Genomic DNA, 9,746 nt, shown 5'->3' with positions numbered 1-9,746 from the left:
GCACGCAGCGTGAGGCGAGAGCGTGACACCGAAAACCACTCTTTCCATCTTGCGGCCGAGAACTTTTTGATTGCATTCAGCTGCGAATATGTATAAGCGGCGGAAAAATAAACCAAGTTAATTCAGCTAGGCAATTTTATTGCGAGCTATACAGTGTCTTTCATAAATATTATGCATCTTCTCTGGGCCGAAATTCGCTACATCCTGCGTCATAAAATCCAATAAAACTTATCAACAGCTGCGTAATTTTTCAGGTTCAACAATTATTTGACTACAGCAAAAAATTCGTAATCGTGTAATAGGAAAAAAGAAAAGCACCGTCGAGAGAGGAGAAAAAAGTGACACAGTAATTGCATTACTGCTTGGCATTGATGATCTGGATGAAATCGGGCTTGAGAGAAGCGCCGCCCACGAGGAAGCCGTCAATGTCGGCTTCCTGGCCGAGCTCCTTGGCGTTGCCGGCCGTGACTGAGCCGCCGTAGATGATCCTCAGGCTGTCCGACACCTCGGGAGACACCTTCTCCTTCAGCCACTCACGCAGCTTGGCGTGAACTTCCTGGGCCTGGAATTTTCAATTCAAAATGACACACTGACCGACTGTTCAAAGAATTGAAATATGAATATCAATTAATCCTAATCTGACATTTTTTAGAAGGTTTAAATCCAAAAGTTTCTATGTCCTATATGCAAATAACGAAAAAAATAACGGTGCCAAAGGATTTTTTGTTAAATTGAAAAACTCGATGTAATTTTTATCACGATTTAGTGTCTTAACTGATTATATTGTTGTAAAATAAGAATTACACAAAATTATTGATTCATAAAACACAAAACAAAATTATTGCAGTTACATACTTCTTAAAAAATATAAAAAATAAAGTTTAACAGCAGGGTCCAGATTCGTGCAACGCGCAGATATGGCGTCCGGTGGAGTATGGCGCGAAAAGAACCAAGTTTTGGTCAATATTGTGACATAATATGCATTACTCTTAACAAATTGTGTCTTTTGGATCTTAAAAACAAACTCTTGACACTCGTACGGCAATCCAAAGAGAGCTTTTTGTTTCCCATTAGACGCCATCTTGGATCTGCGCATTGCGAACTAATTTTATCGCACATCTGGCCCCCGCTGATGTTTAAAAATACATTTTTGATTGATTTTTTTTATAATTAATAGTCATCCCAAAATTAATAATGTCCTTCAAAGAATCAAATTTAAAAAGAGCTGGAAAGAGTAGTTTTTCAAGATAGAAAATCATGTATTTAGTGGATTTTCCCTTGACATACCTGCTGGGGAGAGGCGGTTTTGCCGGTGCCGATGGCCCAAACGGGCTCGTAAGCGAGAACAACGTTGGTCCAATCGGTGATTTTAGCAGCAATAGCCGCAGTTTGCCTGAAGACGACGGCCTCAGTCTGATTAGCTTCTCGCTCGGCAAGAGTTTCACCAATGCAAGCGATGACCTTCAGGCCAGAGTCGAGGGCGTGCTTGGTCTTGTCTGCAACCAACTGAAAAACGCGATTAAATTTTAATCTAGAGAGCTCTGAATCTTAATGGTTATATACATACCTCGTCAGACTCTCCGAAAATGGCCCTGCGCTCGGAGTGACCCAAAATGACCCACTGGAGACCAATATCGGCAATCATAGCTGGGCTAATTTCACCTGTAAAATATTTTTAAGTCATAAAAACCTTTTATTATATCCAACCTGAGGATAAAATTGAGATAAAATCAATAAAGGTGTACCTGTGAATGCACCACTGGGGACTTTGTACGCGTTCTGGGCAGCGACCTGGACATTGTCCGGACACTGCTGTCTTGCGTAATCCAGGTAGATGGCCGGGCAGCCGACGACAACATCTGCAGAGCGAGTGACATTGAAGATGAAAATCCAAAAAGGCCATAATATCCGAGCGGCTTGCTACCTACCGACATTGGGGTCGATTGGGCCCGCTTTCAAAAAGGCAATGATGCCGTCGATGCCCGCCTTGTTTCCGTTCATCTTCCAGTTTCCACCCACGAAGAATTTGCGACCCATTTTTGCGTGTGGTGTGAGGAACTCTTCCAAAATGACAATGTCAAAGAGACGAGGGACGTGCGCGGCCTCAAGGTGACCTTTTGGTTCAGAGGTGTGTTATGGTTCGGGAACAAGGGGGCGTAACCTCGACTCTTGAGTTTTGGGGAACAAGAGTCTGCAAAAGATCTCAGCCAAAATGAAATGAATCAAAATTTTTAACCATTTGATAGAAATCTTTCTAGTTATTAATTAATTTTAAAAAATGTTTTCTTTCTGATTTTTATAATTGAGTCATATAGAGGGATTCGGCAATCTCGTGTTAATAATTTTGGTTGGCAAAGTTGTGAACGTGTGCTGTTACCGGGTGAAGAGAGGGGGGAGGCTCCAGGACCGCGCGAAACCAACCATTCCAACCAATAAGTCAATGGAAAAATGTCGAAAACAAGGAATACGATGTTACGAATCCGGTATTTCTTGTGCTTTTGCTTTTATGATAATGAAATAATACAAAATTGATTAAATTAGGTGTTTTCCTGATTTTCGAGTCTCAATAGTGATTTTTTTATTGCATAAATAATGAATCAGTATCAGAATCAGAATTATTTAAAAATGCTTGAAAATTCTAATCACAAGCTAAAATTTAAAATTATAAAATTTTATGCTGTTTTTCGCAATTAGCATTGTTGACATGTTGACTCATGATTTTTAAGAGTTGCAGTCGCTTTTTCTTTATCCAACAAAAATAATCTAACTCATTTAACGTTTTCATCATTTTTTCATTTTTTAGTGGAGCATTTAAGCTAATATAATATATGTGTGCCTGACCATTTTGTATGGGATTTATTTTATGGAAATCTCGCCATAAATAATTTTTCGAATTTTCTACTGAAAATTTTCCGTGGATTATTTTCGAATTTTCTTATTTGGTTTACAGGATTGCTTGAAGTGAATTATATTTTTAAATATTTGAAATCGAATATTCATTATTCGAGCAAAACATTTTTACTAATTTATTTATATTCAGAATAATTTCACCCTTTTTAATGTCCTGAATTCCTGGCAATAATTTCCAATTTAACTCTCCCACTTTGCATGAATTGTTTGTTTAAATTTACTCCCCGCTTAAATTAGAAAATAAAATATAAAGCATTTCTAAGAAAAGTATTTTAGATCAACTAATTTTGCGAGTCAATACAAGAAATCTTCAAATCTAGAAATTTAATCTAAATTAGCATACATATTTTGCGGCCCATCTGAATATGGAGGCCAATGGGGCGGCCTGAGTGGCGTGAAATTGGCCGCGCGATCTTCTGCTCTCCCGTCATTCAGCGTGCAACAGCGCATCTAACAGGGCTGGCAGAAAAAATTATTTCAGCAATTGGACAGATTTTTGGGAGACTCCTATATATAAACGCATGAAATATTCTGCACCACATACAGTCGTTGAGCTCACTGTCGACGCAAGACAGAGAAACGCACTTTGAAATGTACACTCCCAGTCCCTATGGTGCCGCGGCGGTTGCTCAGGACAGAGGCTACTCGTGAGTAAATTTTTCTTTTATGGATATGGCAATAATGACAATTTTTATTGTAAGTGTTTGATTTAAAGTACGTAACACAAAAATATTGGGACATTTTTAGCGTGGGATTTTATTTTAATAACCAAAGGAAAACACCATAAACCATAACAAACAATTTTATCCAAGCTAAAAATAACAATTACAAAGATTTCCGACAAATTTCGTGAATAAAATCAAAATTTCAGTGTTGGCTTCGGTGGATTCGACCCGATTGGTCTTCTAGCTGGACTGTCCTTCATTTCATTCCTGCTGCACGCCCTCCTGTCGTTCCTGTTTCGACCCTCTCACTCCGCAGGGTACTACCTGCCGCACGGAAACGCAGCCAGCAGCCGCCAGGGCGATAGCAGTTCATCCCACAACCTGCTTGACTCCGCCATCGACTTCTATGTAATAATTTGTTCGCTTCAAATCGATTTTATTTGTTATTTATTTAATTTTTCAGGACAACATGAACGAGGGAGTCAAGCTAAAGAACAGACATTGAATTTTCTGCAAAAGCGATAATGTTATTTATTAGCGAAACTATTTATTATCAATGAAGCAAGGCATCAATAAATCCGTCCCACAACAGAAAACTATAATTCAGATGTGTTATTTACAGTGCGAGATCGTGTTATTTACATTAGTTGATTTAATCTGACAGGATAGAAGAAGAAATAAATATTTCTCTTGTCGTGTCGGCGAGGAAGATATTTACAGAAGAGCTAGGCGAAAAGTTCATAGCTAAGCAGGGTCGTTTTCTTTGTTTGTCGCTACTTTCCGCACCGCTGAGACTGGCTTGGCGATCTTCGCTGCGGAGCTGATGGTCGATGTGATCCGAATTTTGTTCCTGAATGCACTTCGCATCGGCGTCCCTGGCTTCCTCTTCAATCCACCTGACAATTTAAAATTGGATTTTAGATTTATTCAATTCACTTGATAATCTTCGCAAAAATTGAAATTAATCTGCGAGAGTTGAGACTTTTTTAAACTAGAAAATTTACAACTTCTCGATGACGTGAAACTGTTTTCTTAAAGGTAAAGAACTAACGTAAATTTATTTATCACCAAATAATTTTTGAAAATTCAAGAATATTTTAAGAAGACACATGATCATTTTCCTGTCACTAAAATTCAGTTGAACGGTTAATCGATATCATTTATTACAATCTTTAAATTATTAGGAACCTTATTTTTTTTTTAATTTCTGCACCTACGAAAATTTGTATTCAAGATTAAATTTGGTTGAAACTGTTTTGTTTGTGCCACAAAAATACCAAATAAAAAAATTAGTACCTCAACACTAGACTTCCTCACTGATTGTGACCAAAAGAACATCAAGCTAGATCCTTCCAGTATTCAACGCACCTGAGTAGGGTTTGACCCTGAAGGGCGCCTCCATCGGCTGCCTCTTTGGTGCCTTCTTGGTTTCAATGCAGAACGTAGCATCCATGCTCTCTGAAGACGGCGGCGCAGCTGCTTCGAAGGTCTGGTCGAGCGGCCTGGCCATCAGCTCCTGCTCGAACTCGTCCATCAGGTGGTCAAACTCTTCGTTGGACCTTTTGCCGTCCGGCACGTCCTCCTCGGCCGCCTTGAAGGTGACGTTGCCGCTCTGGCGCACGAACGAAAGCAGATCCTCGTATTGCGCCTGCACCTCCGGGCTCACGCAGCACAGCCCTTTCAGCGCGAAGTAGCACTTCTGCAGCACCGCCGAGCAACGCAGGAAGGCGTTCTGCACGGTCTCGATTTCCACGTTCTTCTGGTTTGACAGCTTCTGGCATGGACCGAACTGCAGCTCCTTAACCTTGCTTTCGCACTGGAAGTGAACAAAATTATGAAGTGTCACTCTTGTTAGCAGTGGAAATGAAAGAAAAATTTCATTTTTAATTGGATTTTTGTATTAAAGCATTGCTTAAGTTAAAATTCTTTCCATTTTTTATTTATTAAATAGTGATTCCAAGAAGTTTGCCTTAAATCTTAGCGTTCACCTTAGTGAAATTGTAATATTGTGGTTCAAAATTTCAGAAAAAATTTAAAAAGTTATATTAACCAAAGTAGTAAATAATGTAACCCTAATTATTTCTTTTAAATAGAGTAGTTGTTTTTAAAATTAGTTTCTTGACTTACATAGGGGCCAAGCATGATGTTTGCAAAGCTGAAAATGGTGGAGTCAAACTGCTGGAGAGACTCGATAGCAGACTTGACAGCCGCGAGGCTCTCTTCCTCCTCGGTACTGGCGTGGAACAGCTTTTCCTCCAGGTTCTGCCGCTGAGCCTGCGTCTTAATCTCCAGAGACGTGACCTTGATTTGCGTGGCATCCTTGCACAGCTCGTTAATCCTCTGCAGCTTGAGCTTCTTGACCTCGTAGTTGTAATTCAGCTTCTCCAGCTCGGCAACCAGGAAATACTTGGCGCCGGCTGCTGCTTCGTATCTTTTGCACAGCTCCCTCAGAGCCTTGAGAGTCTCCAAGATCTCCAGATTATTTCGCTTTTCTTGCACCTGTGAACAGTTAGTAGAAATGTTAATCTTTTAAAATTTATTTGCTGTCGCTGGAAGATTGTTTTAATCGACTTATTATAGGTTTTAAAACCTAATAGAGAGTTAATATAATCATTTTCATCTATATTATGAACAATTTTAATGAAAAAGAAAGAGAATATTGTAGGGGAGTGTCTTGAAGATTCCAGAATTTTTGTCATGCCATTGGTTTTGTTACCAACACATACTTTACTGGATTATCTCATTTTTAAAGAATTTTTTAACAAGGAATTTTATTTCCAGCATGAGGCTTAAGATTTTAGATTCCTTCTGTGGCCAATCTCCTCACCAGGAAAATCCCAAATATTGTTCAGTAATTTTATTTATGAGGTTTCCAGTTTTTAAAGAAATTCTTTTGAAAGGTTTCCCTTTAGCTGCTGCCAAAAGAGCTAGGAAACCAGCATGAAGCCTGTTAATTCTAGAGGGCATGTTTTATTCAAGGGAAAGATTCATAAATATCCATCAAAATCATTCCAAGAAGTAGGTTAATATCGGGAATACCACAAATACAAATTAAATTAAGTTTATAGAAAAATTCGGTTTTAAAATTACCTTTTCTCAAAATAATCAATAAAAAAAATAAGGCAACAAACATTGGGGATGCAGCAAAGAGCTAAAATAATTCAAATTAAACCTTACATGTTTTTCAGAAGATAAAATGGATACCTAATGATTGATAAATAATAAAAAAATATAAGCAAAACTTTTGAATTGAACATCTGCATTAAATAAATATTTTTTATTCTACAAAGGATTGGAATAAACTCACGACAGTAGCAACAATGATAACATTAACTATCCTCAAGTCAATTTCGTTTTCCACTCGTACCTGAGGAGTGAGCGCCTTAGGACTGGCCTCAGGCGTTGGCAGAGGCGTCTCTTGCACTGGTGCAGGCTCCGGGAGCGGCAGTGGCGGTTCCGCTGCTGCCACGGACACGCAGACGTGCTCCTCAGCCGCCCGCTTCAGGGCCAGATTCTCCTTCTGCAGGGCAGCCACCTTGGCCTGCAGGTCTGCGATCTCAGTGCGAGCCGAATCGAGCTCCTTGGCGGTCTCGGCGGCACTTATGTCCACTGAGATGAGGTTTTTCTTCACTCTGTTCTTGATCTTCTTTGCCCTGGTCGCGTATTTGAGCGTGTTGTACGTGTCCTCATAGACGGCGTTGCTTGGGGACACGTTGGCGATCATCACGGTCTGGCAGTTGCCACCCAGCGAGCCCTTCAGCAGGCGCGTCAACTTTGAGTTGCGGAATGGCACGTGCTTCAGTCCATCAGCCAAGGCGTTGATGCAGTTGCCTACAATTTTTATTGATGAAAATATTTAATAATTATAAAGCTGACAGAAAATGGACATGAGAAAATATTTTGCAACTATAGGTTTGTGAAATTTAGACAATGGACTCTTTATTATTTATGAGTTTTCAATTGTTGCGGAACCTGGGACCATCAAATCCAATTTTAAATCTCTAAAACTGCTTACACCACATAAAAACAGTCTAATCCCATATCAATTTGCAAGAAATCCACGGAGTAGTGCACAGTTTTGCTTTGCGCATTAAAATCATAGCATTTTAGGCAAATTTCCAAAAAACGGCTTCTCAATGCCAGAAAAATCAAGTGTTAAGCACACAAAAATCTAGTCAGAATAAGCTACACGTTCATCTAAAAAATTGTTTGTAAAGTAAAAGGAGATACTTAATGTCATGTCGATTTTAATTATCGTACCAAGTGCAAGCAGAGATTTGTTGATGTTGGCGCCCTCCGTGAAGCGACTCTTGTTGTTAGTTGTGGCCGCCGCCCTCTCTGACCCTGCCAGGTCAATCATGGACAGCTTGGCGCACCGAACTTGTCCGCTCCTGGCAGCACCCTCACACCTCTTCTTCATTTTCACCAAAACCTAAAAAATATTATTTAATGAAATCCGTAAATAGAAGGACATAAAACTCAGTACTTGGAACACTGCGTGCGACCTAGAGGACTCCTTGTTGGCATCTGTTGGGTGCTGTGTCCTTCTCAAGTTGCCAGCCTGCAAGATGGACATGAGGTCTTCTGCCGAGGCCGGCCGGTGCCAGCTCAGGTCGCTCACCATCACACTGGCGCCATCCTCGCGCAGCTGCAATGGCTTAGGCTGACTCGACTCCACCAGAAGATCATGCACCTGAAGCAAAAAGGATTTTCAAATTAACAAAACGACCAACAAAAGCAAGACATGAGTTTCTATTGAGATCAAGAATAGAGCTAGGTTTTTAAAAATGAGAACTAGCCAATTTTTTTTTAAAAAATTTCATACGGAGTGTATTTAGAGACTTTCATTAGATTGATTAAATCAGGGATTGCAATCACTGTTCAGTAAATATTTGACAAAAATGAGGGCTATACAAGCGGAAAAAATTAACTAGATGTAAAGAAAAGGCAATCTTTAACAGAAAACTTTAGAAGATTAACAGAAAATCTATTGCAAGTCCCAGAATGCAGGAAAAAACACCAGGAGCAAGTGAGAAAATAAGAAAATGCACGAACATGTTCATTGTAGATCTCCAGGTAGGAGCAGGCGACGTCAACGTCCGTGTTTTCCAGCTGCAGAGTGTCGTAGAGCTCTTTCATAAGAAGAGGCGTCACTCCAGGGTGATCAGGGCTGCCCAGCATGGTGAAGGTTTTTCCAGCTCCGGTCGCACCGTAAGCGAACACTGATGCCAATTATTAATTATAGTTGATTAGCGGCACTTGGGTTGGGACAAAAATATTCTCACCTGAGCAGTTGTAGCCGTTCATCAGGTTGCCGATGAGGCCCTGGATGGACTGTTGGTAAACATCGGAGGTGGCCTCCTCTGGGCCAAACACTCGGTCGAAGTTGAACTGCAGGTTTTTGGGCTGCTTCTTGTTGATGTCTCGAAAGGTCTGTTTCTTGCCGTGGTGGAAGAAAAAGTCCTCCTCCTCCTTAGGATCGAAAATCACCAGATCTTTGTCTACAACCTCGACGACATCTCTGGAGACAAATTCAATTTGCAATCGCGTATAAAATTAGAGAGACGGTTGATTCGACTAACCTCCATCTATTGTCATCCAGTTCCTTTTTGTTCGACGGCCTCACGCGCAGGAGAACCTTGATGTTGCTGCTGCCGGGAGCCACAGTCTTCGAGCTGGGAGTCGCCAATATCCCAACATTGGACAACCTCTTCGAGCTAGGCCCGGTCTTCAGGGTTAGCGACTTTCGCTTCCGGGGAGAAGCCTTCTTGATCGGACGGCCAAACATCTGTAAAATGCGCTCAGGTCAGACCTGTCAAAAATTAACTTGGCTCAAGTCCAAGGTCGATGTAAACAAACGCCAATTTCCAGATTTCTGACCGGAATGCAGAAGATAATGACTTGCAAGCGATGAAAAACACGATTCTCACCTCAAATGCAAATGATTCCAAGGACGATTTAGTCAAAAAACGTCAAATCCGCCGAAATTAAATCCCCGGCCCCCAAACAGGGAAACACTAACTCGCACACTACGCCCGCAACGGTCAACCGGCACTGTTTAAAGATGGTTCCACAGTTGCCACTTGGAGGCAGCAACAGCGCGCTGCGCGCTCAACTCAAGCAGTGATTCGATGGAAGCAAAGTAGGCGTGACCATCAAAGAATTGGCGGA

General features: G+C 40.8%; 3 protein-coding genes across 4 annotated transcripts; 1 reads left to right on the top strand and 2 right to left on the bottom strand.

Annotated features, from left to right (window-relative positions):
• Positions 1–121: 121 nt before the first annotated feature.
• Positions 122–2,172, bottom strand: Tpi (triose phosphate isomerase). The gene is made up of 5 exons (XM_065478137.1): positions 1,929–2,172; positions 1,746–1,859; positions 1,568–1,662; positions 1,288–1,506; positions 122–562 (listed from the first exon to the last, which is right to left on the bottom strand). Exons 1-5 carry the CDS (start codon positions 2,035–2,037, stop codon positions 356–358), a joined length of 744 nt encoding a protein of 247 aa, XP_065334209.1. The 5' UTR covers positions 2,038–2,172; the 3' UTR covers positions 122–355.
• A 1,299-nt stretch (positions 2,173–3,471) lies between these two features.
• LOC135936143 (uncharacterized) lies at positions 3,472–4,159 on the top strand. The gene is made up of 3 exons (XM_065478854.1): positions 3,472–3,557; positions 3,782–3,983; positions 4,039–4,159. Exons 1-3 carry the CDS (start codon positions 3,502–3,504, stop codon positions 4,078–4,080), a joined length of 300 nt encoding a protein of 99 aa, XP_065334926.1. The 5' UTR covers positions 3,472–3,501; the 3' UTR covers positions 4,081–4,159.
• Positions 4,082–9,657, bottom strand: LOC135936140 (kinesin-like protein KIF18B). Of its 2 annotated transcripts, none has more exons than XM_065478850.1 (10): positions 9,506–9,657; positions 9,158–9,363; positions 8,861–9,096; positions 8,631–8,797; positions 8,062–8,268; positions 7,836–8,007; positions 6,943–7,406; positions 5,703–6,074; positions 4,944–5,391; positions 4,082–4,471 (listed from the first exon to the last, which is right to left on the bottom strand). In XM_065478850.1, the coding sequence occupies exons 2-10, from the start codon at positions 9,361–9,363 to the stop codon at positions 4,320–4,322; spliced, it is 2,424 nt and encodes an 807-aa protein (XP_065334922.1). In that variant the 5' UTR covers positions 9,506–9,657; the 3' UTR covers positions 4,082–4,319. The 2 variants fall into 2 exon arrangements, with proteins under 2 accessions (XP_065334922.1, XP_065334923.1); XM_065478851.1 differs by having other exon boundaries at positions 9,158–9,387; positions 9,506–9,609.
• Between the last annotated feature and the right edge of the window lie 89 nt (positions 9,658–9,746).

The sequence above is a fragment of the Cloeon dipterum genome, chromosome 2, assembly GCF_949628265.1.
Source record: "Cloeon dipterum chromosome 2, ieCloDipt1.1, whole genome shotgun sequence".
NCBI classification, from domain to species: Eukaryota; Metazoa; Arthropoda; class Insecta; order Ephemeroptera; family Baetidae; genus Cloeon; species Cloeon dipterum.
The sequence above is the reverse complement of the archived record's forward strand: the minus strand, read 5'-3'. Positions and strand labels throughout refer to the sequence as shown.

Bases quoted from the DNA above. Each gene is read 5' to 3' on its own strand.
- Tpi (XM_065478137.1), bottom strand. From the start codon at position 2,037: ATGGGTCGCAAATTCTTCGTGGGTGGAAACTGGAAGATGAACGGAAAC. The intron at 1,860-1,928 runs GTAGGTAGCAAG...CTCGCTCTGCAG, and splicing joins CCCAATCGACCCCAATGTCG to ATGTTGTCGTCGGCTGCCCG. The intron at 1,663-1,745 runs GTACACCTTTAT...AATATTTTACAG, and splicing joins CCCCAGTGGTGCATTCACAG to GTGAAATTAGCCCAGCTATG.
- LOC135936143 (XM_065478854.1), top strand. From the start codon at position 3,502: ATGTACACTCCCAGTCCCTATGGTGCCGCGGCGGTTGCTCAGGACAGA. The intron at 3,558-3,781 runs GTGAGTAAATTT...TCAAAATTTCAG, and splicing joins GCTCAGGACAGAGGCTACTC to TGTTGGCTTCGGTGGATTCG. The intron at 3,984-4,038 runs GTAATAATTTGT...TTAATTTTTCAG, and splicing joins ACTCCGCCATCGACTTCTAT to GACAACATGAACGAGGGAGT.
- LOC135936140 (XM_065478850.1), bottom strand. From the start codon at position 9,363: ATGTTTGGCCGTCCGATCAAGAAGGCTTCTCCCCGGAAGCGAAAGTCG. The intron at 9,097-9,157 runs GTTAGTCGAATC...ATTTGTCTCCAG, and splicing joins CTGGATGACAATAGATGGAG to AGATGTCGTCGAGGTTGTAG. The intron at 5,392-5,702 runs GTAAGTCAAGAA...GTTCACTTCCAG, and splicing joins ACATCATGCTTGGCCCCTAT to TGCGAAAGCAAGGTTAAGGA.